This window comes from Takifugu flavidus, chromosome 3, assembly GCF_003711565.1.
Source record: "Takifugu flavidus isolate HTHZ2018 chromosome 3, ASM371156v2, whole genome shotgun sequence".
NCBI classification, from domain to species: domain Eukaryota; kingdom Metazoa; phylum Chordata; class Actinopteri; order Tetraodontiformes; family Tetraodontidae; genus Takifugu; species Takifugu flavidus.
In genome coordinates this window covers 16,829,285-16,856,275 of record NC_079522.1, presented here as the reverse complement: position 1 = coordinate 16,856,275, position 26,991 = coordinate 16,829,285, and the positions used below count along the sequence as shown (strand labels likewise).

The following is a 26,991-nucleotide window of genomic DNA, read 5'->3' as shown; positions in this document are numbered from 1 at the left end:
GAGTATATTCAAGTACATCGGAGTAATGTTACTTAGTGAATAATGGGCCAACTCTGTGTAATCTATCAAATATTTTCAACTCATATTAACACCTCTATAATACAATGCAACCCACTACTGGCAAAAATAAGGAACATATACGGTATACAACAAAACAGATAAAGCTGATTATTAATAATACTACTAGTTCTTTTGTTGCATGACAATATAACTTATCAAATGCCTCTATTCTCACACTTTTACTGAGATTACCTCAAAATTAGTTCAGCTCTTGTGTAAATACTGTAAATACTGTAAGTGTCCATTTTAAAAGTATCAATCAAACTAGCTGACTTGAGTTTAGAAGACGTACTAACAAAACCCAACTACTGTCTAGTGGCAGGTCTCAAGTGACATAAACAATGCATTAAAGCAATTCAAAGCGTTTCCAAAATGACTTGACTCTAAAACAATGGATAACAGACTGATTAACCAGAAATGTTAGCATGTTAATGTGGTTCCTGAGCCATAAGTCTTAGTGGTGACCTGAATGTTCCTGTATAGATACTGAGGTAAACCACAAGTCAACACTGCAGACTGATTGCTCACTTTGGTTTCAAAGCTTAAAAGGATGAATATTGATCAATACATGACCAAAACAAATGTAATATCCATTTGGTCAACAAGTCCAGCTGAAGTGAGTCATGTAAGAGTATTATTAGCAAAAACACCCATCTGCGGACTTCATATAATACAGAATGCAAGTTTATCAAAGACTACAGACTTTCTAAATCACATAGCAACCACGACCAAGCATAATCATGCTTTTTCGCCCCCAATGGTACATTTATAAACCAAGTAAAATGCTACTGGTTTGATGGGTCGCTGGACTATACCCAACTGTCAGTGAAGTCTGGTTGAAATTATATGGAGCTGTGTGTCCTCAGCAGGATTCTCCACGGTCCGGGCAGGGAACACTCAACACTGAAGGGGGAAAAAAACCACACATGGTGGGAATTATGGAATAATGCTGTGTCAGGAATGTTCCCACGTCGCCCAGTGGGATCTGATGGAGGTCCCAGTGGCGGCTTGAAGGGGATTGTGTGTAATTTAACACACATACTGGGTTACACGATCACATTTATCTTGCACTTGAGCAGCTCAATACACGGAGGAAAGGAATTGCTCTTGTAACCGGCACATTGTCATTTCAAGAATCACAGCGTGCTAATGAGCTAAATGTTTACATAGAGTAATCAAATATACTTAGATGGTCATGTTGCCACATGCAGAAGGGGATCTCAATGTATTTAGTAAGAGTATTGTGGAGTTGTCGGTGGAACATATGGGCCCAAAACAATCAGAACCTAAGATCAGCAGAGCAGAGAGATTAGCAAGCTACTCACCCACTGACTTTACCCAGAGATTGAATGAATAGGGGCTTACGCTCACTTGCCGAGCTACCAGAGTATTAGTCAATGAGATTTGGCAAGAGGCAGTCCCACAAGCACACACGCAGTGCTATTTTCTGAGATTAAGCCGGCAGGTTTGAGTGACTGTCAAGAGATTCCCTCCATCATAAAAAAAGTGTCAACTGACTCTCACAGTGCCTGGTTTTACGAATATTCTCTGGGATTCTTCCATGCCCTACATAAGGCCTGTCAGTCAAAAAAAAAAGATGAAAAATGAGCCTCCAACCATCATGAGACTGTACACTTAAAAGTACAAAAACAGTGCTTGTTTTCCACAATTCCAGAGTACATTTTTACATTTACAAAAAGCCCATAATACATGCATGACATTCACTTTACCAAAGTATCTTCTTTACATAAAATAAGGTCCAGGGCCATTTTGTGGTGCTTACACAAAACTGCAGAGCACTAGCTTCTTCACACATGGAGACCTCGGGAGATGACAGAGAGGAAAATGAATGATGACCTTGGTGTTCCCAACTGTTGTTTTTCACATGACATCAGCTGCACAGAGCAACCGTTTAATGGTTCCCCTAAACATCGCTCCCCTATTCCCACTTAAATCTTTCCTCTGTTTTATCGTTTGCTGTCTTGTGCACAGACGTTTGTCCTCGTCACTCATCCCAGTAGCTAAACTTCATTTTGAAGTCACCAATTTGCATGTTGCGGCTCCTGGTAGGGAAATGTTGTGAACTGGAACAGCGACAAGGCCAGGCTGTCTTTTAAACCCCACTTCACCTTTCTTGAGGTTTCACTGCATTTTTAAGAATGTTATTTTCTGTCAGACATGAACGAGGGTACTTTAATCATCATGGCCAAAAACAAAATTCAAAGACCAAGGGGAAAGCAGGAACCACGGTGCATATTTAATAGCAAAACAAGCCATTCTTGCCACAGCTTTTGCGGTACTAGTCTGATGCTTCAACTAAAAGAAGACTTAAAACTAATTAAACTTAATAATATTAGCAACTAAGCCTCTTTTTGGTATGGGTATGAAGCGTAGCAAAACTTTTCTACAAATTAAGATGACATGATGCATATTTTGAGCTGGAATTTTCCTTGCGTGACAGGGTATTTGACCCAACATCTCAAGCTTAGACTCATGTTTTGTGCACACAAATTTTACAAAATCCAAGTACGGTACTTCCTTAAAAATGCCTACATTCACTTGCGGGAATAATAATCAAACCTGTAGGTAGGTCACTGGATCCAGTGTGTTACTACAAAATAGAGCATGCACTTCACATGGACAGAAGATTCACGTGCCAAAAATAGTTATTTCCTCACCCAGGTGATGTTATGCAAGCAACAAGCTTTTTTCCCAGAGCTTTTACAATGTCAAGGAGGTCTACTCACACTAAAGCATGCCACCCTCCACCAAAAGAAACATCAATTTGACAACATGTAGAGCAAAAACTACCAAACAATTAACAATGCTGCAGATTGATAGTTGAACAGAATTATCACTGAAGATTTTGACGGTTGGTTTGGCTGTCTTTATTCTCATGTTTTGATGTCAGATGCTAGCCTGATGTGGATGGATCTGTTGCCAACCCAGCCTCTGTGCTTTGTTTATTATTTGCTTATCATCACCCGTCACTATTGTGTTTTCCGTGGAAACTATTCTGTATAGTTAAAGCTGACTAGATGTCATATATATATATATATATCTAATTTTTTTTGTGTGACATCCCTGGCTTTTTCACCCAGCTTGAAGGTATTTTACAAATCCTCAATGGATTGGATTGGAATGCATCATGGAGGGTAGGGAAGCATAAATCAATCTCAATAGAGGCCATCTAAACATTCAGGCATTTTACAGTGAAGCAAAGGAAAACATTTACTCTGTCAGTGTATGCGTGTGTGTGTGTGCACACACATTTTGCATGAGTGTAAGTGCTACCAGATACTGCGAGAAAAGCAAACAAACACACATAAACAAGGAAACACAGGCTGCTGTGATGGCTTCATGAGAACTAGCTGAACTCTGGTCACTGCAGAGAGGAAGCAGGAAGTGGCAGTGTTGGCGTTTCCCTGGGATAATTGCACCATGTGCTGCAAATAAATACATATATAATAAAATGCATTTGAAGATTTAAATTAGCAACTTTTAACAAATTAAAAAACTGAAACAGCACTCTCCCTCCATGGTTTACGTGGCAGCCCATACATTAACCAGTCAATAATGTTCCATTTACCTGAGTCTGTGCAGCCACAGAAGCCAGACAGTAAGCATGCACTAGCTTTCATCCGAGTAAGCACTTTCGTGCGCTCTTGAAACAAGCACTCAAGCTTACTTTTAAATCAATGCATGTCTGTGGAGCCATTTGCCGATGGTTTGGTTTTAAATTCTGTCACTCCATCGGGCGACCTGTCCTACGGCTGCTGCGGTGGACAGTTAACTGGATATTCTGGGTTATGATCCAGACAGGTAGGGTGGAGAAAGACCGTACAACCCAAGTTCCTCCTCTCCTCAGTCTGTAATCCGTTCAGTGGTATTTGATAGAATTCATTTATGCCCATCTGTTAAAAATAAAATGATGTCAGATATCGGTTATGGGGACTTTAAAGGCTGAAGGGGAAAGGCCATTTGGAATATATCAGGGAGGGGGTCGCTTGTCCTTTTCAAAGACATGCCGATTAATAACTGCCTAAGCTGCTTAGAAAAAATGTACAGCAAAAGTAACCAGTAAACAAAAGGGACGGTGAATGAATGAATGAATGAACAATACAACAGATTGGATATGGGCCAGAAAATAGGTCACCTGAGAGTGGTATGGGGCTAAAAACTAACCAAATATGTGATTATGTTGTTCAAGATGTGGACCGATGGTCTATCAATGTCCAAAAAACTAAACCTATACAAAATGGGGTTTTTTTTGGAACTGATGTGATATAATTTCTGGCAACAATTTTCTGAGGGAATACACATCTCTCACCACAAATTGCAGGCACCTGTAGGTTGGTCAGCGGCAACAGCTAAAGCACTATTAGAGAGAACACAATGTGTCTGTTTTGGAAGATGAAAGCTGCAGTTATCTTATGCATTATTCAAATTAAGACCGTACTCTGCCTAAAGTAAAAGTAAAGTAAAAGTATCTCAACCATGCTCCAATTAGCTCTTTTTACACCATGCACTTGAACATCTAAGTCTAGTAGTGTGACTTAAATGAAGATTGGAAAACATTTAGTGACCAAGCTATGCAGATATCCAAGTAATCCAAAGACCCAGTTCTTACACCACTGAAACAGAGTTTCAGAGTTTGCTCATCCCAATACTATTAACAAGCCCACTAGAATGACTAATTGTGTGCACTGTCACATTATTTCACCATTAACAAAGTGCTGTCGTGTACAAATATAATGTTATAGCACATTTTACATATTTGCATCTGTTGGTACTATTCTATGTCAATATAAAGTAGGTGCAGAAAAGGATTCTTGTTATTGCAATGTTGTACAGTCTCTGTAAGAGCACATTGTCTAGCATTATTATTATCTATGTTAACAATAGATAAAAGTGGACTTTTTCTTGTAGATCATGAATCCCACCAGCACTAACCTGAGCTAAAAATGCACATATCTGCAATGCTGCAAGAGAAAACCCAGTGGCACAGATATGAAGATTAACAAGGAATAGATGTCCAATTGTGGGTCAATCTCTGTGTAGTACTGCCTGCATGAACAAGGCCCCTAAATGTATCACCCTTAGTGCATGAGTGGGTGCCCTCCTTCTGCCTTGTTCAATCAGCAGTGGAACTGGAGGGTAAAAGCTGAGTTAGAGTTTTAATGCATGTTCAAATCTTACCATGCACCAATGGCAGTACACAGTGAATAAATCAGTTGTCCCAAAATAAGTCTGTATATGAAGTCCAAAAAACAATTCAAACAACACACAGCATGCTACAGTTTATCTCTTTCAGCAGTTTACTGAATATTCAGGTAAAAACAGATTACAAAAGATTATTCCAGATTTTACCAGATTCATGTCCTCAAATTGACTAAAATGAGCAATTGCAAAGCATATCACCACTATTGTGGAGAACAGGGTAGCATGATCAGCATGATCATGATTTGAAAGATGATGCCATAAGGTTTGTTCACAGAACAAGTGGTTCACATGTTGGAAGCTAATGAAGCCATCTGGTTATACAGTTTTCGTGATAAGAAGTCTATAGGTGGGTATGAAAATGCCAACAGGAAAAGTGAGTCCCTATAAAGAACGGAAGCTCCAGGTAGGCTGGTAAGCCCATTTGTCTTTGTCTCCAAATGGCAGGGGCAGCTGCCACCAAAGGTCAGCTAAATGTTAACAGAACAAGGCTCTTTATTAAGTACAAACCACATGTTGCTCACAAAAGGAAGTATTACATCAAGCTGGATTAGCAGACAATTTCTCACTATGATCCCAATTGCAGTTTCTCCTTCAGCTCTTGATCATCAGATGCAAGCTCTGTTGAATTGCCATCCTCCAGCCGTTCTCCTTTACTCAACTGCACCGCCAGCTGTAACATAACCTGGAGAAACTTACACCAAGTGACACCCCCAGACTTCTCTCAACAGTCTTTGTGCAGGGACATTTTATGCCCAAGGACATGGCTGGATAGATGGATGGGTAGAGGTCAGACATGACCCCCACAACTCAAACGGCAGAGCCCGTAAAGTGCTGACAGTTGGAAAGACCAGCATGCAGGACATGTTAACGCTCAAACAAACCGAGAATAGATTTGACATTCGTAGTCTGTTCTTGTGAGGATCATTCCAGAAGCCTAAATCATTTCTGACAACTGTCTTCTTATCTTATTGGTGTATAATCAGACTTACAAAAAGAGGGTGGGAGGAGGGCAAATTGCTGCTTTTTTCCTTTAGCGTACACCTAAAGGTCATATTGTATATGCTCTCATGGAATATGCTTAAGAAAAAGTGAGCTAAAAGTACTTTTAAACCAAATCATTGACATAACACGTCCTCATCAATATTCTTAGTGTCTGACCCTTTTCCGGAATGTCTGCCCGCATCGACATTGTAACTGTTAACAAACCAATAGAAATTTGGTTTGTAAAAATGTAATATGTTTAACATAGCACTGTGGGCCCTTGAGTAAGGATATTTGAATCCCCTGTATGTGTTGCACACTTATAAAGCTCGATGTTGAAAAGTAAAGCATAGTAGAATATCCAATGACACGGGTACAGGCATGTGTTAATGACTATATTACGAAATCTGAGAACTTAAGTTGTTTTGGGAGAATATGACTGCAAGAACACCTCAAACCTGAAAAACATGAGCAAATATTTTCAACCCATCCACTTTTCCTACCCAAATAATAATTAAACTCTTACTCATCCATGATAGGAAATGTCACAGTCCAGGGACAGCCAAAACAGAAAAGGTCAGATTAAGACTAAATGATACTGTGTTTTCTACAACAAGACACTCCGCTCCGAGTTACAAAAGGAATAAACAGTAAAGAATTCTGAATCTAATCCTTTTTTGAATCACCAGGATTTCAAACATTGACCTGAGGGGGTGAAACCCAAGTATATAGGTTGCACTTGTATGTATACCTAGAATGTATGATTTAAGTTTAGCAATATGTGAATGCAAATCAAGCATGTGTTAAGGGCAGAGGAAGCCTATTATACTGACACTGTGTGGAATAAAGCCAAGTAGCTTTGTGGCTTATTTAACGGCAAATGCACTTTGTTTTGTGTGTTTAGCCCAGAGACAGTTAGCTTGCATGGACTTGGTAATGTACTGTAAATAAGACAGGTACACAAAGAAAGGGGACGTGTTCTGGATGAGACCATATGGTGGCGGCACACACAGTGGCAAAATTATATTTTAGACCCCAGGGGTCATTATCTCATTAGTCTTAATCAAACCACACTGGGATGGTAAAACACACAACGAGCAATAGATTGGTGATAGCTTCGGCCAGTAATTCAGAACCCTAACCGGGCTAAACATCGCCAAAAATGGTTCCGATCATTAACTTTTCCGCCAGGTAGAAACTACATAGACGGACACACGTTGCACTGTCTGTCGTTCATAACGTAGTTTATAAAAGTAAAAGAGAAAGCTAGCATTAATTAGCCACCGGTCAAACAATCCCCTGCCCAGCGGCGTCATCCAACAAAGGGTATTTAAACCAGCCGCATTACAGGGGGCAGCTTATAATGACTTTAGCCCAATCAGGCTTGTATACTTTATGACTTGAACTTGAACTGCCTCGGTGAAATAGAATTTCCTATCAAAAAATGTAACCCGTCAGGGAATAAATTAATGAACACCAACGCAACAAACCATCGGCCATTACTCAGAGCAGATAGCCTTCCCCGGCTAAACAGGGTGGAGACTACAGCTCTCCGTTCAATTAGGAGCCAGGGAGGAGAATTGTGTTTTAAGCACCTTCAGCCGGCTTTGCTTTGGCAGCAAGGCGAATAAATGCAACACAACAATGGGCTCATGTTCAGTGGCTTCTCCCAGAGAAGCTGCGGCTCTTTTCCAAGTAGGCGCAAACGCAGCACGCCCTTTCTCCCAAAAGAATGGGATTGATCATTGACCGCATCGGAGGCACACAAACCCAGATTACACCAGCCTGCCACAACAAACACGTTGAAGGCATAACACATCGAGAGCAGTCTTTTTTAAAAATATATACATGTATATGAATGCACAATGCGGGTTTAAAAGTATTGCCAAAAAGGCACCCTATGGACACTACTCGTCATAGGACAATCTGCCAGTGCTGGGCGTTTGGGAATGGACATCTCATTAGAACGTTCATAATTAGTTATGCACAATTATTCAAGGAAAATGTAATGAATGGTATATTGAAAAAACACACACGAATAGTAAATAAAATCCTACTCACATACAAATTGGATCCACAAAGGGGCTCCTCTTCTCTCCTATGGTCTACAAAGGCAAATATGCCTGCCTCGTGGAGAAGAGGGAGGAATTGCCGGTGGGATGAAACTTCAGGTTTTTTTTTTAGTAAATTACTGCTAAACACCTCCCGTTTTCGTCATGTTTTCACACGCTGCTCGGTCTACATATACCTTATGTTTCCCTTTCTCATTCTTCTCTGTCGCTGTGTCTACCTCCCTCTCCCGGACCTACTGGGGGAGACACGCCGCTCGTCTCCGTCGTTTCCTGTCCAGCCCTGATCCTGGCGATGCCTTCACGGCCGTCGAAATTAGCAGAATATAGGTACTTGATTGAGAATATGTCGCCTCTGTCTTTAATTGATTTGTGACAATGTGACAAAGTGACAAGAACACACGTACAACATATAGAATATAACTTTTTTCAAGGTTAGAAAAATTTGAGCGCAACCATAGAAGCAGCAGCATGAGAATTTGCTTCGTTGTAGATCTCAAACATCAGACTCCCGGTGAAACATGAATGCATCGTCAGTATTCGGGGATCAATTAAATATAAACAAACACCCGTATTTTATGATTGCCACTATTATTAGTGGTGTTATAAATAAGACCACCACCACTAACCCCAACCCCAACCGCAACAACAACAATAATGATGATGATAATACTACTAATAATAATAATGGGTTTTTGCTGGTAGTATCTCCAAAGCCACCGCCAAATAGTGCTTTGTTCCACATTAACTATTATTACACCCCATTATTGTGATGCATGTGGTCACATTACTCTAACAAGAAACAAATTCCAGTAGGTTACGAAGGGATATCAATACATTTTCAAGCTACGATAACACACACACACTCTCTCTCTCTCTCACTTTTAACTGCCTTGATTACATTTAGGAATATTTTCGACGTTTTGTCGCCACCTAGTGTATAAACTGTTTTTCACCTTACCTTCAGCTGAAAAACTTTTAACCAACATATTATCGTTGAATTCAAAGCTGAATAAATATTACAACGGTGGCAGTGTACAAAATTTAACGTGAACCTTAGGCAATACAAGCAGTGTTATCTCTCAATGATGGATAGCACTTTGTCTTATACTCAAAAGAAACTGAAAGCCACATTTATTGCAAGTCATTTCCAGTAAGTGTTTTTGTGTTCCTCTTTTGTGTTTGGATTCTGACAATTCTAAATTTACAGCTTAATTTTCAGCACAGCAGACTACACTAGGTACCCCAAGAACAAGTGGAAGACAGAGTGAAACAACGGAGGAGTGGTTTCTGACACAGGATGTTTTCCTTGAAGTGAAGCGTAGGCTCATGGGAGTTCTTCAGATAGACGAAACAATAATTACAGGATGTGTTGTGCTTGGTAGTTCACATTTCTGATTGAATGCTTTCTGTTGTTGCAAGATTGGGATTGAGACTGAAGCTGTAAGTAATTATAAAAAGCCTCTGTCTGCTTATGGTGCACAAGATGAGTGCTTGGTGGGGGTTTGTGTTCCTTGTGGGTTGCAAGATACTTCAAACCTCTCAGCACACCTGCAGTGGTGAGTACTGAAAAATAAAAGCTCTGTTAATAACATTTGGCTATTAGTTAAAGAAAGTGTGTATTATTTAGTTAACTACAGTTTATCAAGTGTGCATGTGGTTATAGCAGGAAGAGATAGATTAATTCTGAGTTGTTAGCAAAACTGCAAGATTGGAAGAAACACTAAGACTGACAGGAATGATCCCCAAATATCATAATTATAACTATAATTATAATTATTCCTCTGTCCTCTGTGGAAAAGCGTGAACAATAGAAAAACAGAAATCAGAAGTATAGTAAAAAGTAAAAAAAAACATACAGAATTTTATTTTTACTAATGCATGTGGTTTTGGGAACTTTAATAGTATTAGATTTGATCCCCTAGCAGTTCATTATCACAGTCATTGAACCTGGAGTTGCTTTAAAACTTGCTTGTTGCAAATCATGCTTGTCAATAAATGACCTAAATGTTAAAGTTTTTACAGTAAGTAGAGTGATTTCCATTGGTGAAATTGAGTCATTCTGTGGCTGCTTTGGTGGCAAATGCATGTTTTTAAAGACGTCATTCTGATTGGATGTGCAGATATTGAGTAATTTTCATATAGGAGTGGGTGGGTTTTGCTGAGAAATGACTAAATCTGAGCCGTTAGCCGGTGGCACAAAACATTTTTCCTTTGCCAGCAATCATGTCAAGCCGTGCCATTTTTAAGAGCCTCGTTTCACAACCACTTATTATCACTGTTTTCCCTGCAGACAGGTTGAACACTGTCTGTGTGCCCGTTGGTGGCAACGTGAATGTCCCCTGTCCAAATTCTTCTGCCGAAGACATCAAATTCAGCCTTTTCAAGGATGGAGAATGTGTTCATCACCACACGCAGATCAGTGGGGCTACTACCCCAAACCAAAACACAAGTGCCAACCCAGTGGGTGTGGAATACCCCAGTGCAAACTCACTCAACTTCACCATCACAGGGGTCAACGCCAGCAGTCATGGCATCTACACATGTGAGGTCACTGAAATGTTTCCTCCACCTCTGAGGACACGTTACAGTGATTTAAGAATCCTGGTGCTCATAGAAGGTAAATATCCCTCAGTCATTTTGTGCATATACTGTATATTCAAGCTGATCTAATGCTTCCTCCATGTTTCTGTTGTAGGACACCAATGCAGTGCCAAGGACAAGAACTCAACGATAAGGGAAAATCAAACCTGTGGTTGTGGCTGGATGTGGATTTTTGCACTGGTGATAGGCAGTTATAGTGTCACTGTCACCATTGGTGCAATCATCATCTGGGTATGTTACTGGAAACATTGAAATATTACAGTAAGAGTCCATCTAAGGCACAATACGAGGGCTTTGCACCTTTGACATATGTATCCGTATGAGGTCTTTTGGAAACGCACCCTAGGGGACACCTTGTTGCATTTTATTGGAGGTGAATTGTTCACAGTTCATTTGAGAAGTGTCTACGTGTGTATGAATTATCCTTCATGCATAAAGGCTTCAGCTCGTCCAACCTTTACTCACAGGCTTTATGTCTTCCAGGTCAAGTGGAGGAGAGAAGATTCCCAGTCTGACTACATCAACACCATTTCCAAAACAACCCGCTACAACAAAAGAAAGCTTCACATCCCGACAAAGCATTACTTCTATGCCCCAAATTGATTCTGGGCCAACAATTCCTCAGTTTAACACAGCACAGCAGCATTTTTACCTACTACTAAATGTATACGCAGCAAAAGCAGCATGTATAATACAGCTTGTCCAACCCCAGTGGTTTTGCCTTTGTTCATATTGCTTTACCCACTCCTAATATCACTCACTCTCACTCATAGACAGCCCCCTGTGGCTGAAAGTATGGGGGTTACCTGAGGAAATGTAACCACAATATTAGAACATTTGACAAACACAGGCATCAACATTCCAAAAGCCACAATTGTAAAGGGTAACCATTATTTGTCAACCTCGGACCAAAGCTATAAAGTTATATAGGCAAAAAAGAAAGCGTGTGGTACTTTAACCTTAAACTATGCCATTTGAAGAAAAGTAAAATAAATATATTTAGCATAAACCAGGTGACAGAAGTCTTTAAACATTTAATTCTTTGTTGTAGTCAGACAAAATGAACTTTGAAAGGAAAAAATCAGATAATCGCACAGGTGTGAGGTGAGGAAATGACTCATGAAATGACTGCACAAACGTGAATTATAGACCTGGGTAAATGTTCCAACATTCTAACAACATGCTAACATTCTTTTTCCCCCTTTACTCATCAAATTTTTGTCATTGTCACATTATGAATATCTAGTCATTCCACTGTATGTGCACATTTCTACGAACTCAAGATATCAACCCCGAGGTTAAAGGAAAAAAAACAAGGCTCTGCTGTATTTCCTGTTCTCTCTCTTTGGTGCTTTCTGCAGTTGTGGTTGTTTCACAATGAGTGTCTGAGTTCACCTTGCGGTGAAGCATGCGGTGGTTTTACTGGTGTATTCAGAGACGGGATGGGATTAATCACCAGCAAACATGTGCATCAGCAAAACTGACATATTGTTGCCATTACCTTTTTAAGACTGACAAATAACCCTCAAAATGCTTAACATAACAAAAAATCTTCCTCACACCCTTCTCGTAAAAGCTTGCACACTTTTAACAAAAAATGTTCAGTGTTTAATTTACAGCACACACCAGGTCTATTTACATGTTAGCAAGAGCGTGTGTTAATAATTTAGACCGCTGACACAAGATTCCGTATCCATCCAACTGCCCACCGTCACTCTGTGAGGGATTCTTCTGGCCTGCGGGACTCTGGGAAAATGCAGGTCCTCAGAAAGTCCAGCCTGTGTTGCTCAGACATCGACTCTAACTCCTGATCCATCATCTGCGATATAGGAGACATGATGATGATTCATTGAACTATATATTCTTAAAAAAGATGGAAATTTGTGTGAGTCTCACCAGGACACAATCATAGCCCAGAATTTTCAAATGGCGAATCATGACAGCGAGGGGCCCTCGAGGTCTGGATGTGCCGTAACAGCAGGCGTTTGAGGAGGAAATGAGAGCAATTCTGGAAAATGGAAAGAAAAGAATAATTATTTTTGTTTTTTTTACATTGGAGGAACCAAAATATGAACCAAAATATATTTACTTAGATTGACTTTGCTAAACTGATCTGGTATTATAGAGTTGATATGTTGCTTTCAAGGATTTAGAGCTTTGCGCATTAACAGAAAAAAAATGATTTGCGTTAACATATGAAATTGTGTTAGCATCAAAATACACTGACGATACAGAGGCATCCGCTCCCCCTTTTATACATGGCTAAATATGACACAAGCGTATTTACCATCTTGCTACATCCGTAGTTCAACTAGAAACCTACCTTTGACTGCTTGCTGCTGGAGAAAGCTCATCTCCAGCACTCGAATCATGTGCAGAGCTTTGGCTCAGTGAAGGTTTGATTATCACAGCATCTGTAAATAGATGCAAACATAAGTTCATGCAGTTTTAACTTTGAGATGTTTTCACACTGGATGGTGTGTGAAGCCGGGCCAATTAGATGTCAGATTGTCAAATAGTCATGTTGCGATGCTCCTGATGTGACACATGCGAAGGCTATAATTGGTTTTAGCTAACACTTTGGGCAGAAATTTATACAATATTTTCCGCAGGAGTGATTTTGAGCGTGCAAAAATCAACTCTTGAATGTCTGTGGAGGAGCACCCACATACACAATGAATGGCTTCTGTCAGCTGCACTGTGCACAGTCATTGTGAAAACAGCTGGAAACTTCATATTAATGCATGCTTACTGTTGGAAATCTTACTTTACCTATGAGGTAAAAGTTCTCCACCAGTAGCATTTCCTGTAGAATTGCATTTTCCTGCTCTTCTAATAAGCTCTTCAGGCTGTGGGACAGCCATGGCTTGACTGATGGTTCACATCTGGAGGTTGTTTCACCCAGCAGAAATGAAGGAAGAATCAAGGGCACAGGAAGTGCAGGAGCGTCCAGCCGGAGGCACAAGTCCATTGTCCGCAACATGTTTTCCTGATTTTGGAAAATTCGGGGAGCTAATAAAAACAAGAATTTCAGATACGTCACATATAAATCTTGACAAGGAAACAAGTATAAGTCCAAGCACTTGTACATACAACTAAACAAAATGGGGTTGTGAATTTAAATCATTATTAATGTCGTCAGCACTTATGAACAGCATTTGAGAAAATTGTGAATACCTGTGACTCACCTGTAGCCTTTAACTGATTTATGCTATCTTCATTCATAAGTTGCTGAAGTGGAGCAGAAGGGAAGCATCCAAGAACACTCAGGTAATAAACTGCCCTCAGTAGCTCAAATGTGGGTATCATGGGCAGATAAGAGCAAAGGGCCTGTGTAACACCATCTAAAAAACTACAATGCAGATGGAAAACAAAAATGATATATTCAAATAAAATATTATATTGAAATTGAACAATATCTCTGATAAATTTGGCTTTTTTCAATCTGTTGCTCGCCAAATGCTGAATTTTAAATATAAATCTGACAAAATCATTGTCCTACCATCCTATAACTATAGTACTTCTCTGAAGACAACAACATTAGGTTCAAATACACATTATTTTGCTTTAAAAGCTCAGCACCAACAGACTAAATAAGATCTTTGAGGAGCCATCTCAAAGAGAAAGCTTTAATAAATATCAGAAAGTGAAATTCAAATAGGCACGGTGACTGCACCTTTAGTTAATGAGAATATTTGCAAGTGAGGACTTACAGTTGTCTTTGGTGTTTCAGATCATAGTTGAGGGATGAGTACACCTTGAGGACACAGAGAATGTCTTTCAGGGTCAGTGCACCTGGGTTGCCAATGATCTTCTCAGTCAATGCCTTCATTAAAGCGTCGGGACAGAAAGCGAGGCTTTCAAATGCAGACAGAAGAAGGAGCAACTAAAGGAAGAGAACATACCAACAGTCACATGATGCACCCATAGTCTGGCACCGTTCTTGCTTTCCCACAGCCGTTTCCTGTATGTGACATGTATCTAGCTTATGCAAACCTTGAAAACTGCTGTTATACCTGTTTATTGGTCCATACATCTATTAAAGAGGCAACATAATCTGAGATGCCATTCAGCAGGTCCAGGTCTCTATAGTGCAGCTCCCTGCAGGACAGTAAAACTGGTAACAATCTGTTGAAGGGGATTCCATGAAGATTTTCTAAAAACAAATCAAATGTGAGGATTGTAAAGAAGATTGTAAAGTCAAGAAATTGTGATCGTGTACATATGTACATGAAGGATTTTTTTGTATAACAATTAAATAAATTACCTATCATTTTTTTACTGCAAATATCCAACAGTGGTTTGGAGTAAAAGCCCATTGTGGCCATAGTAGAGATCATGTACTGAGTATTGGGGAGGGTGAACTGGTCAATCATTGATAAAACCTTTACCTGGACAGTACATGGGGGACAGATAAGTTTTGGCCGAGGCCCAAAAGAAAATACAATGAAAATACTATGAAGGATATGAACAAATATTGTGTTAAAACCAGGATTAAACCTCCAGTTTGCGTTTGAGGTCTAACGGTGTATCTTTTCCCAACACGCGCATCATGGTCTGGAGGGCTAAGACACTTTTGATCTCAGGAAGACGCATCTCAACCATCATCCTAGAGAACAAGAAAATCAAAAATAGTACACAAAACTGTACAATGATGCTTTGATATCGGGACAAATACAATAGAGCTTATTAAATTTAATCCAGTAAAGGCTTCATTTTTTGTTTTTTCTTTTATCTAGGCTAAAAATAGTTTTACTTAGATCCAGTGGTGCAAGTAAAAAGTTCTCAAACAATGGATCATCAACAGTCTTCAAATGTCATGTTTTCAAAATCCTAATTCTGCTTTTTTCCCCAATTCTTTTGGTGGCATCAAAGTACAAGTTTCAAACATTGATATTTACTATCATATTGTGATATGAATATTGCTCAAAGACGTGTGTCAACCTCATGCCTTCTTTCAGTGCAGCAACATTGGCATTCTCCTCCATATGTACCAGGCAGGAGGCTAATATTGACAGGCCCTTCTCATCAAAGTCATTCAGTTTCTCCTGTTAAAATAATGCACATTACATAAAAAAAGAGCAAAAATCAAAGATCATGTCAAGTTCCACTTTTATTCTACTGCCTACCTGACAATGTCGAAGGAAAGTTTGCACCACGCGACTTCTTTGTGGGACTCCGAGATTGACCATAGATAAAAGGGAATAAGCGATAGCCTCGGTGTTTAAGTGTCCCACAGCCTTTATCGAGCTCTGCAACAGTCTGTCAAATGCAGGATGATTAAACATCAACTGCAGCTCATAGCGTCTCTGGTCCTCTGACATCTTCTTTGTGGTGAACCACATTTGGGTCAGACAGTTGCTGACCTGTCGTGGTGTAGGGGCATATTTACAGGTGAGGTCCAACACATCTGATGGGGAGCCGCAGTGTTTCAGCTGTTTCAAGAATGGGGAAATTCTCCGACTTTGCACTGATGCTGTCTGATATGTTTGGACTACAGAAGGCAGTTGATGTCCCTCGTCTTCTTCTTCTAAATCAATGCTAGGAATCCTATCCTCTGAGAAAAACCTCGTAGAACTCGCAAGTCTTCCCACAGTAGGAAGCTTTTTGTTGAAATTATGTGTGAGCCATTGACTTCGGAAAGATGCGTATTTACTCCAATTTATTACCGTGAAACCCCACTGTTTTGAAATAGACCTGCGGATAAACAACCGCAGATCCCGACTCAAAACTCTCTGTGTCACCAAGTAAAACATAGTTCTGTAATAAAGATAATGATCCCTATATTTTTTCTAAAAGGAAGGCCAACACATTTGGAAGTGCAAAGCTCGCTTACATTAGCTAATATATGCGCTCTTCCTGAGTTTTACAAGGTAAAAATAAACCTGGGTAAAAGAAAGTAGTCTTTACATGCGCGTTGACATTCTCACGCATTCAAGCTGTGTGCGCCGCCATGTTTGGTCCCACTGTCAAATTGGTTCGGTAGGAAACATGTTCTAAAATTTGCTCCAACGGAGAAGAAAGTTTCCGCGGGTTGTGTCAAAACGATGAAGTCAAAATGTTTGGTCGTTTTTGTTGTATGTGATAACAGAATATTATTTTAATTTAATTTTCCGTCAGAAGTTCGTGTTCAAGCTATCATTGATTGTCTTTGCGGATCCATACTGAAGCCACAAAACCTTTCATGAAAATCCATCGCTGTAAAACCTGTAATAAACAATTATCATTTATTTCTTTTTTGTTGAGACTCCGACGACAAAAGGATCCAACAGTATTAAAAAAAAACATTTATCAAAGATTAACAAGGAGTTGTATTTACATCCAACGGCGTCACAACAGATTTTATTTTCCCAAAAGACTGCTTATATTGTTAATGCTATGTCACAAATTTCTTTGATCAGATTAATGAAAGCCACTCGGTGTTGGTATGACAATTTGTTTCATACAAGGACTAAAAGCAGATTTCGGCGAATCAACACATTTGTCACGTAACCCTTTTTTTCCAAAACGTTTGTCAAAATACTCAAATCGACCCATTTGCGATAGAACCTTAGCAGCAAACTTGGAGTATTCTTGTGTTTTTGTTTGTTTCAGTGCTCGATGCTTCAGTGATTACATTTATAAATTACAAACGATGCACTCGCCCTTAAGCAAAAATGTGAAATTATAGTCACAATGCCGATAAAGGTTTATCTATAAAAAATAATCCTCGGTGTTACTGTTAAGAGTTATTAAGTGATCATTTGGTTTGCTTTTTTCCGACAGGAAGAAAATAACCGCAACACTGTTGGTATCCCGGCAACCAACAACGACCTGACTGAAATGGCAATGTTTGTCCTTTCTGGTAAGATCTACCGTCATTTTTTAGGTTTTAGTATTTTCAAATGTCTAATTTCTACACCATTAACCCTTTCAGGCAAAATAAACTGTCCATATTATGCCAAAGCGGAATTATTAGCAGACAAACTGCAAAATTATCTTCCAAACTTCAGGATTCGAAAAATCTCAATCCCCTCAGAGAAATGGAAGGTATAAACCCATCAATCCTCTCACCGCTTCTCCATTGCTCCCAGCAATATACCAATTTGAATTAATTAGTAAATCGTTGATATATTATAGGAATGGCTGGAGGACATTTGCAGGAAAAATGGCTGGAAGCACAAGGAGTCCCCTTTAATTTGGAGGGAAATCGTACATCAAGGAGGCAAAGGATTACTTTTAGGAGGCTTCAGTGACTTTTTAGAACATTGTCAGGTATGTGTGTGTGTGTGTGTGTGTTTCAAATTATAATTTATGTATTACCTCCATATATTTTTTCATAGGAAAATTATTTTGTGGTAGTACATTTTTAGAATTAAGAACATATTTGTTTTACTTATGGAATCAAAATTACGAGGGGGCGCAGGTTGTCATCCTTTTAAAATTGACTGCAAATTTTACGTTGGTTTTCAGATTTCTCGAAAAAAGATCAAGATGTAAAAAAATGTACTTAAAAAATAATATAAATAATAAAAGAAGCCAATTCAGTTTAGTTAAAAAATCCTATTTAAACTCTCTCTTGTAGAAATACTACAATGTTACTTCAGACATGCCCGCAGACATCATGGTGCAAATTGCAGAGGAGAATTTAGAAGCCCACAAACAGCTCTTAGCAGAGGCGCAGCATCGTGCCAATCTTGTTAGACACATATGGATTAGCAGGTAGGCTCGTGCTGATAGAGACTGACTCAAAAACCCCTGCTCCTTCCATTTTCTGATTCGGCTGTTTTGGCTATTATGTATGTTGTATATCTTTCTTTACATATCCAGTGCTCTCAGTTCAACCTCCCAGTTCCTTATGAGTAGTCTGATTTCTGCTGACGTGTTCCCCAATATTTCCACAATTGATGTCCATCTATTGGACCTTGATGGTGATGAAGAGGAATTGCATCACCTGAAGAATGAGTTGGAGCACCAGGCACTGCATCTGCTTCATCAAGTACAATAGTTTGGGAAATTCATTTTATTTTATTTTTTTTACCACTCTAAAAAGTCGTAAAACAGCCTATTTGTGGTTATTTACAGGTGACCATTCACACAGATCTGGAACAGGCCTTCCAGAAAGCAGATGTCATTATTTTGTTGGATGAGCCGTGGTGTGATGATATAGCTACAGTGGATGAGAGAGAATTGAAGAAGCGAAAAATAGACGCAATCTCTGAGAGATACAGAGAATATGGACGGCTGATTGACACACAAACCGAGAAGGAGGTGAAGGTGATTGTTTCTGGGGAGTCATTTGTCAACCTCAGATGCTCGCTTCTTTTGGACTACACACACTCGATTCACAGTCACCAGATTGTTGCTTTGGCGACTCAGCTTGAGAATGAAGCCAGGGCCATTGTTGCAAAGAAGCTTAATGTGAGACCGGCAGGTAGCTATACAGTTGATTCTTAATGGTTGGCAATATACACTTCTTGCTGCATTTTGGAATTGAATAATTATTATATTATCATTTCTGTTTTAGATGTACGCGATGTCATTGTGTGGGGAAACATCAGCGGTAGTTTTTATGTCGACCTTCAGAAGACCAAAGTGTTCAACTATGATGGGCCAGTTAAAGGACCGGAATTCTTCTCCCTGCCAGCACAAAATATTATAAATGACAGGTTTGTAATATTACACAACAGTTTATGAGACTCAGGGTAAAGCTGGTTTGCTTAAGTGCTTCCTCTTCTCTCTACTAGGACATGGATAGAAACAGACTTTCAAGAGTTGGTACGCAGTCGGCGTGCAGCTGTAGTTTCGAGGATGAACCGAACGACTGCCATGTCATGCAGCCATGGCATCCTCACTGTCCTGAAGGCTTGGAACGGCCTTGGTGCTGGAAATGAGGTGTTTTCCTTGGGTGTGCTTTGCTCAGGTAATAAAAGTTGGATCTGTATCTCAATTTGAAATTACTGGACTATTTGCTACAGCTGACATGGGATTATTCTTGGCATCTTGTGTAGGTTACCATGACCTCCCAGATGGCGTTGCGCTTTCAGTTCCACTTACCTTCACAGATGGGAAATGGTCCGCACTGTCTGATGTGACCATTGGAGTGGACCTGAAGGAGAGGCTTCAACATTCTGCAAATGAAATTGGGCAGTTTTTAACGGCAAAAAGCAACAAAGACTGCAGCAGATAACACAATTTCATCACCTAGGCATGCAGCACTACCTAACATATCTGCATATTCGTCTTTTAATGGAAAAAGTGACACAAAATACCTGTAGTGCCCTTACGGCACCAATGCCAATGACACATTTGCATTAATCACATTGACTCAAATCAAACATTCAAGAACACATGGGTACACAATATGGAGAAAGAGCTTTAAAACAATAAACAACTTCAAACACAAAAGTGCTCCTTCTTTGGGAGTAAGGAAAGTCAGAGTTTAGTTATTTTTGTTTGTGTGCGTACTGTTTACGTGGCTACCTGAGCAATTATATAGTTGGTGTTCTCATCAGAATCTGTATGAAATTGACAGTGTAATGTTTTCAAAGTCAGATTCCACAGTTGTCCACACCAAGCATCCGTTGAGTCCTAAGGCGATTACTTAAATCATAGAAAAATGACTTAGTATACCTTAGTATTGGAAGTATTTTGGGATAATCACAGTATTTTAGTATAAACAAATTGAAGCATCATGAATTAGCATTTAACATCTGTATTTTACTGCATATTAAATTGTTTATCCTTATAAGCCAGTCGTTAAACAGCCTTTAAACCAGTATTTATCATTCTAAACAACTTTTCAACTGTACATGAACTGCTAATAAATCAAAAAACAATATAAACCACACAAAAGCATCAAAATCATCAGAGTGAATACTTTTATGACAGAGAGACTTATAGATTCGTATAGTGCCCTTTAACAATGGCCTGTCCCTTCTTATGGGATGAGTGTCAGCATCATGCAAACAACATATCAGAGGACAGCATGAGGCAGTTGAAGTAGATTTGATAGATTTTTAGATTTAATAACTTTCCATTATAAAACAATGGGGCCATTTAAAAAAAACCTTGATTTTTGCAAATAAAGTTTAAAAAGAAAAAAAAAATCAACTGCCATTTATACAAACAGGAAAAATACAGAGCATACAAAGATTAAAGGAGATTTCTTAATCAAAGACTAATATTGCAATCAAAGCCACTAGATACTCTTGATTTAGTTTCTCAAATAGCTACAGTAAAAGAAAAGCCATTTCATACAGGTGAGTCCTGAAAACCATTGTGGGGTGTCTTATGTTGCCAAGATGTCATAGACACTTATTGGAAAAGTAGTGTGGTAGTAGATATGCGTGAGGGTGTTTATGCACATGCATATGTATCTATGCACGTGCATGTGTGTGTATACATGCTTCATTTTATGCCTTCTGTAGGATAATGTGAATACGTGAATATACTTCCCAAGATGCCACTAATAAGAGGAATGCAGCATTACAGATATCTTCATGCTTATAGCAGGTAAGTATGTGGCGTTGTCTTGAATTAAGAACACTGTTAGCTCTGTTTATTTTGATTTTAGTACTTGGTTTTTTTGGGTGTTCAGGGAGGAGTTGGAGGATCGTTTTGTGCGCCTGCAGGAAGAGAACCTGCGCCTCAAAGAAAATGCTAACAAAAAAGATGATGAGATGAAGACGCTGGGCACCAAGTTAAGGAAGATGGCAAATGACCAGAGTCATTTGGCACAAATTATAACAGGCAGGGGCCAGCTTGGGTTGGTAGATAAGCAAATGAACATAGCGGTGGAGGATCTGCAGCAGAAAGTGCAGAGACTGCAGAGGCAGAACGAGGAGCTTAAACAACGCGAACATATAGCCAGACAGCAACACTGTCTGAACAATGGGAGAAGTTTGGTTTATTCTGGACACAAGAAGTTGCAAAATAACAATTTCTCTTGCTATCCAAAAGCACCAAAAAATGTCAAGAGACTGGGAGGGGGAGGAAAATATCCACCTAGCCTGCTGGAGGAGGCAAGGGCAGAAATCTGTAGCTTAAAAGAAAAGAACCTGCTGCAGCAGAGCCACATTAAAGAGATGGAAGGTGCTTTGGAGCGACTACAGGACAAACTGAAGGAAAAGGAGGCAGAGTATGAGAAGAAAGTCATGCAGATTCAACAAGAAGAAACCTCTAAAATCTGGTCAAATGTTGAAAACAACGTGACAATGACCAAACTACAAAAACAGATGACTGACAAATCCAACATTGTGGCTGAGTTGCAAGAAAGATTGTTGCAACTGCAGGAGAGTCGGAGTACATTAAAGGAAAGTTACCAAACAGCAGTCAGGCAAATGAATGACCTATTAGCTCAGCTAAATGATGAAAAGAAAAGGAGTTCACAGTTGGAGAAACAACTTCAGGTTCCCATCATGGACAATGACAGGGTACAAGGGCTACAGCAGCAGCTCACTCAGCTCAAAGAGGAGCGGGACCTGCTCAGAGAGAGGGTATCCAATCTACAAAAAAGTACCTGTGCTGCCTGTAAAGCACAGAAATTACAACTACAGGAGCAGCAGTTGCAGGTCACCCAGCTACAGACGGCATTGAAGGCTGAACTTGTTGACAAAAAAGCCATCCTCAACAAGATTAAATCTGAGGAGGAGACCAATGAGGAACTGACGGCAGAAATAAGAAAACTAAAGATAGAATGTCAGGAGAAGCAGCAGAAACTGGAAGAGCTGAACAGTCATTTAAGCTGCTACACTGAGGAAGGTGAATATAGTGCAGATGAACTTAACGAGGCACTGCAGCTTGTCAAAAAACAGAAGAATCCGACGGAGTTACAAACAGCTGGCATTGTTGAGATGGAAGACAGAGCAAAGGCCATGCAAGAAGTGAAAGATGCTCATGATAAGACAATGCAGGCGCTACAGAAGTCCAAGAACATCCTCAGTGTGGAGAGGATCAACTGCAAAGACTACAAGCTGAAGCTGGAGGATGTGACTAGGAGGAGGAACAAGGACCATGCAAGGTATGAACAAAAACTGAAACAACAGGAAAAACTGCTGGATGCAAGAGAAGCCAAAATCAACCAACTGGAAACTCAAATTAGACAGTTTGGCAGCACAACTCACACAGTCCAGTCAGAGGATAACAGAGAAAGGAGCTCATGTGAGGAATCTGTTCACCTGGAATGTGGAGAGAACCTCACAGAACTCCAGATAGTTGGTGTCAGACTATCTCCATCAGCGCTGAAGCTCCTGGATGAATGTGAACCCACAACCTTCTGTACATACAGTTTCTTCAGGTTTGACAATCACATTACACCAGTGGTGAGGGGGCAAAACCCTAAATACAGCTTCACATCCAAGTACATTGTAAAGATGGATGATGACTTTCTTGAGTACATCAGTAGTTGCTCTGTCTTAGTCGAGCTGCATCAGAGGCTTGTGGGCTGTGATTGGAGGACAGTGGCAGCGGCTCATCTTCCACTGCAGCCGCTATTTGAGCATGATGGGAAGGTTCAGGGAAGCGTGCCCCTGGTTGGTGTGTCTGATGAAGCTCCTGCATTTGGTTCCCTGGATTACTGCATCAAACTGAAGCTTCCTGTGACCGAGGAGTCATCAGAGCAAAGTTCGACTGTGTCTGCATAGTAGAGTGGACATTTATACAGGGTTGGACACTCCCAACTCCAGTCTAATTCTGCTACCACAGGAACAAGCTCAGGGTCCACATTCACAAATATTCTCAGAATCCTCTCAGGGAGATCCTAAATTAGGCTGAAACTTCAATATAAAACAGAAGTTTCTGAGCAAGGAGAGGACAAAACCTTTCACCTTAGGGTGACCCCGTTGCTAGGTACAACAGTCTTCTTAAAGTGTTGATTGGTTGTTACAACAAATGTTCCTATACATGGGCACTGAAATCATTTGAAGACCTTTAAATAGTCTTAAATGTGTAATTGTAAAAACACTGTCATGACGATGAAACTTGGCAAAATTAAATTCATTGTTACAAAATGTTTGAATGTGCCTCACTCGCATGATGATTAGATTGATTATTGTAACTTATTGTTCTGTTTACTCACCATGCTGATTTTACATCTCAATTTATTTGATATTACATGTGGACGCAGACTCAGCTGCCAGCAACAATTATAACTGTCCTTGTAAAAGCAGTTTGATTTTAGCAGAATGACAAGAAAAGAAGGAAAAAAACTTTAAAGCTGATAGGGGCAGAGCAGTGCCCCCGCTGAGAACAGTTGGGGGAAACAAAGGGGTTTTAAAAGGAAAATTCAGTCCTGGGACCACGGCATGAGTGAAGAAACAGATCTGGGAGCAGGTTTCTCACAAATCAATGCCTTGTTCCCTCCTTTAACACACAAGCAAATGATTGACGCACGGTCAAAATCATGTGGAGATTTGGTTAGTAGCAACGAACAGATCTGAGCTGGTTGTAGTCGTCTTATCCACCATTTTGAATTGTATATGAAATCAAATTTGCCTTCTCTGAGTGCACGCAGATACACATATTGGCTGAGCCCAATTTATAATGCACTTTTAGGCTTGGTTCCTCCTAATCTGTGCACCTTATTGCAGAAACTTAGCAGTTCCTATGCCTTGCATTCTTGCACTACACTTGTTCTATCTGTACCTCGGGTAAGGACCAAGTTTGTATAGCATCTCAAACTGGTGCCATCTTTTACTGCTAAAGGTGTACCTAATAAATTGGTGCCGAGTGTATATTTATAAAATGAAAGTAATGTGTCACCTGATAGTTTGACAGGCATTTTCATCTGCTTCTAACTGGATATTTCTCTTTTTGGACCATTCTCTGCAAGTTTAACTTCAGCACGTTGTCTTGACCATGTCAACATTCTTAAATGCATGGAGTTGCAGCCATTTTAATAAAAAAGATGACAATTTAACCTTTTATTCAAACATATCCTGCACTCTAATAACAACAATAGGCTCCCTTAAAATGTGCTTCACTGTCTGTACTTGAAGAACTATTATTCAGCAAGCTCTTAAATTGGCTGGTATCCAACCACGTTGCTCCTTCAGCGATCATCACACTTGTGTGAGAAGCTTGTAGCACCTGGTGTGGACCCTTCCAGCCATTCCTTTTCCTGGTGCTCAGAACCTTCACCATGATCCAGTCACCTGGCACAATGTCATGCAGCGGTTTGGATGCAGGCGATCGGACCTCTGCCTGAGATAGGTCAGAAGACAAATTTTTATCATGTTTATCTTCACAAACTGGAAAGGAGTTTTTGTTTTTGCATTCATAACAGTACAACAGTTCTCCAACTACAACAACAATGATATTTTAATAAATTAAAACCACAAAATGTAATACAAAAAGAGTCAATAGCTCATGAATAAGAACAATATCACATACAAGCTAAACAAATATTGAATTTGTGTCATAAAGAAATATGTTTTGCTGGATAAAAACATGAAAATCTGCAAATTACCTCTGGAATTAGGTTTGGGAGTTGCCTTGGTAACGACACCTGCAATTCTTCCCTTTCCCCGGACTGTTGAGCTGGAATCTGGACTGTGTTCACCGCAGATTCCCTGTTTACATTTATTGTGTGATACATAAAGTCAACTCCAGAAGGTAGTAATGACAACACAGATGCACCATTGTGCGGAGTTGCATCTTTGGCATCATCGCGTGTATCATCCAGATTGCGACGGTCCCTCCACCTCTCATTCAGATCTTTCTTTCTGAGGTCAAGGTTCACACCGGGTCTCGATTTTGGAGCAGATCTCCTCAGAAGGGGAAGAAGTTCTGGTTGGTTTCTTTGGAAGTTGGGGTGGAAATAATGATGAATGTTGTCTCTATTTAAACGCTGGGATTTCCTGAAGCCATACAAATTTAGCTGTCGTGTAAAACTTGAGAATTTGGAGGTTTTGAAGCCATTTGAAGACAAGAAGTCATTTTCTATTAAATTCCCATTGATGATGATTCCGTCTCCTTGGTGGTTCCAGATGATGGTATTAATTTTGCTGTCATTGATCAATCGCCACAACTTTGTGGGGAATTTTTCATTCAGTGAAACTCCCAGTGTTTGCATTTTTGATGTGTAAAAAGATAAAATGTTGCAATGAAAGAAAAGAAACATATGCTGTATAGATTTAAACTGCAAGATTTGACTTGTTTGGTGCGTTCTCTCACCTCTTAGGTGCACATTATTTGTTTGATCAAGTGTTTCTTTCATCTAACTTCAAGGAAACATCAAAGAATCAAAGGCATCTTACACATTCTTTAATCTTCTTTAATGGACTCCTCAAGCTTCCGTTTTTGGGAAACGGGTCAGCAACTCATGGCTGTAGAGCCGCATGTGGCTCTTTGGCGCCGCCCTAGTGGCTCCCTGGAGCTTTTTCAAAAAATATGAAAATGGAAATTGTTTTAATATAATTTCTGTAGGAGGAAAACGTGACAAACATTCTTAAAATTTTCCAATTCTGTATAAATGTGTATAATAAATATTTAATTTCAACATCTCATTATAATGGAAGTTAAACTTAAAGTGGCCATGTAGTGCGTCATTCTCTCCAGGATGCTCATTATGTATTTGTAGCCTACTGATCATTTGGAAAGTAGGCTAATACAGCTAAGATAGACACTCACAGCATGTGTTGCCTTTATTATAAGCCCTGTATAAGGCTTTAATTTTTTGCGGCTCCAGACAGATTTGTTTCTTGGTCCAATATGGCTCTTCCAACATTTTGGGTTACCGACCCCTGATTTAGAATTTCTTCAGTTTTCCTGCTGCTCCTTCGCGTTAGTGTTTGCTAGCTCGAAGTCGGCTTTTAGTTTTTGATGATTGGATTTTGCTTTTTGATAACAGCGTTTAAATGATGTAAAACAGCGGGAATTTTCTCTAAACAAAGTCCGACAGGGAACAGTTTGAGAACCACTGTCGTCGGTAAAGGACAACGTTTTTGCTAACAGTAACGTTGCTTTTAAACGTATACCTACCGTCGGATTTCGTGGATGCTTCTGCGTCTAAAACATCAGTTTACATGAGTAACTTGTAAATATTGTTCGACATTGTATAATGCAGAAATCCTCA

The 26,991-nt window shown here is 39.7% G+C and overlaps 6 protein-coding genes across 10 annotated transcripts in view; 3 read left to right on the top strand and 3 right to left on the bottom strand.

Annotated features, from left to right (window-relative positions):
• raph1b (Ras association (RalGDS/AF-6) and pleckstrin homology domains 1b) overlaps positions 1-8,588 on the bottom strand; it is a 33,733-nt gene extending 25,145 nt beyond the window's left edge. For all 4 annotated transcript variants that reach the window (XM_057026226.1, XM_057026228.1, XM_057026230.1 and 1 more), the window contains exon 1: positions 8,326-8,588. The gene's annotated coding sequence lies outside the window, so the exon portion shown is untranslated. The remainder of the gene's footprint in view (positions 1-8,325) is intronic.
• A 944-nt stretch (positions 8,589-9,532) lies between these two features.
• On the top strand, positions 9,533-11,648 carry si:dkey-1h24.6 (T-cell-specific surface glycoprotein CD28). The gene is made up of 4 exons (XM_057026269.1): positions 9,533-9,892; positions 10,627-10,953; positions 11,032-11,168; positions 11,421-11,648. The coding sequence occupies exons 1-4, from the start codon at positions 9,808-9,810 to the stop codon at positions 11,538-11,540; spliced, it is 669 nt and encodes a 222-aa protein (XP_056882249.1). The 5' UTR covers positions 9,533-9,807; the 3' UTR covers positions 11,541-11,648.
• fastkd2 (FAST kinase domains 2) lies at positions 11,378-16,822 on the bottom strand. 2 transcript variants are annotated; one of them, XM_057026257.1, is made up of 12 exons: positions 16,304-16,442; positions 16,067-16,199; positions 15,882-15,985; positions 15,438-15,546; positions 15,205-15,328; positions 14,954-15,093; positions 14,651-14,823; positions 14,126-14,289; positions 13,710-13,949; positions 13,261-13,351; positions 12,834-12,945; positions 11,952-12,756 (listed from the first exon to the last, which is right to left on the bottom strand). In XM_057026257.1, exons 1-12 carry the CDS (start codon positions 16,345-16,347, stop codon positions 12,649-12,651), a joined length of 1,542 nt encoding a protein of 513 aa, XP_056882237.1. In that variant the 5' UTR covers positions 16,348-16,442; the 3' UTR covers positions 11,952-12,648. The 2 variants fall into 2 exon arrangements, with proteins under 2 accessions (XP_056882236.1, XP_056882237.1); XM_057026256.1 differs by having other exon boundaries at positions 11,378-12,756; positions 16,067-16,822.
• A 512-nt stretch (positions 16,823-17,334) lies between these two features.
• Positions 17,335-20,324, top strand: mdh1b (malate dehydrogenase 1B, NAD (soluble)). The gene is made up of 9 exons (XM_057026261.1): positions 17,335-17,781; positions 17,854-17,966; positions 18,057-18,191; positions 18,502-18,638; positions 18,747-18,915; positions 19,002-19,350; positions 19,444-19,585; positions 19,664-19,839; positions 19,928-20,324. Exons 1-9 carry the CDS (start codon positions 17,760-17,762, stop codon positions 20,104-20,106), a joined length of 1,422 nt encoding a protein of 473 aa, XP_056882241.1. The 5' UTR covers positions 17,335-17,759; the 3' UTR covers positions 20,107-20,324.
• A 219-nt stretch (positions 20,325-20,543) lies between these two features.
• LOC130522179 (protein fantom-like) lies at positions 20,544-23,930 on the top strand. Its single transcript, XM_057026255.1, has 2 exons — positions 20,544-21,431; positions 21,517-23,930. The coding sequence occupies exons 1-2, from the start codon at positions 21,379-21,381 to the stop codon at positions 23,558-23,560; spliced, it is 2,097 nt and encodes a 698-aa protein (XP_056882235.1). The 5' UTR covers positions 20,544-21,378; the 3' UTR covers positions 23,561-23,930.
• Positions 23,931-24,860: 930 nt separating this feature from the next.
• Positions 24,861-26,267, bottom strand: LOC130523463 (heat shock factor protein 4-like). The gene is made up of 2 exons (XM_057028814.1): positions 25,384-26,267; positions 24,861-25,118 (listed from the first exon to the last, which is right to left on the bottom strand). Exons 1-2 carry the CDS (start codon positions 26,131-26,133, stop codon positions 24,861-24,863), a joined length of 1,008 nt encoding a protein of 335 aa, XP_056884794.1. The 5' UTR covers positions 26,134-26,267.
• Between the last annotated feature and the right edge of the window lie 724 nt (positions 26,268-26,991).

Bases quoted from the DNA above. Each gene is read 5' to 3' on its own strand.
- mdh1b (XM_057026261.1), top strand. From the start codon at position 17,760: ATGGCAATGTTTGTCCTTTCTG. The intron at 17,967-18,056 runs GTATAAACCCAT...GATATATTATAG, and splicing joins TCCCCTCAGAGAAATGGAAG to GAATGGCTGGAGGACATTTG. The intron at 18,639-18,746 runs GTAGGCTCGTGC...TTACATATCCAG, and splicing joins AGACACATATGGATTAGCAG to TGCTCTCAGTTCAACCTCCC.
- fastkd2 (XM_057026256.1), bottom strand. From the start codon at position 16,693: ATGTTTTACTTGGTGACACAGAGAGTTTTGAGTCGGGATCTGCGGTTG. The intron at 13,352-13,709 runs GTAAAGTAAGAT...ATCTATTTACAG, and splicing joins GGAGAACTTTTACCTCATAG to ATGCTGTGATAATCAAACCT. The intron at 12,757-12,833 runs GTGAGACTCACA...CCTATATCGCAG, and splicing joins TGGGCTATGATTGTGTCCTG to ATGATGGATCAGGAGTTAGA.
- si:dkey-1h24.6 (XM_057026269.1), top strand. From the start codon at position 9,808: ATGGTGCACAAGATGAGTGCTTGGTGGGGGTTTGTGTTCCTTGTGGGT. The intron at 9,893-10,626 runs GTGAGTACTGAA...TTTTCCCTGCAG, and splicing joins CTCTCAGCACACCTGCAGTG to ACAGGTTGAACACTGTCTGT. The intron at 11,169-11,420 runs GTATGTTACTGG...TATGTCTTCCAG, and splicing joins TTGGTGCAATCATCATCTGG to GTCAAGTGGAGGAGAGAAGA.
- LOC130522179 (XM_057026255.1), top strand. From the start codon at position 21,379: ATGCCACTAATAAGAGGAATGCAGCATTACAGATATCTTCATGCTTAT. The intron at 21,432-21,516 runs GTAAGTATGTGG...TTGGGTGTTCAG, and splicing joins TATCTTCATGCTTATAGCAG to GGAGGAGTTGGAGGATCGTT.
- LOC130523463 (XM_057028814.1), bottom strand. From the start codon at position 26,133: ATGAAAGAAACACTTGATCAAACAAATAATGTGCACCTAAGAGGTGAG. The intron at 25,119-25,383 runs GTAATTTGCAGA...GACCTATCTCAG, and splicing joins TCCCAAACCTAATTCCAGAG to GCAGAGGTCCGATCGCCTGC.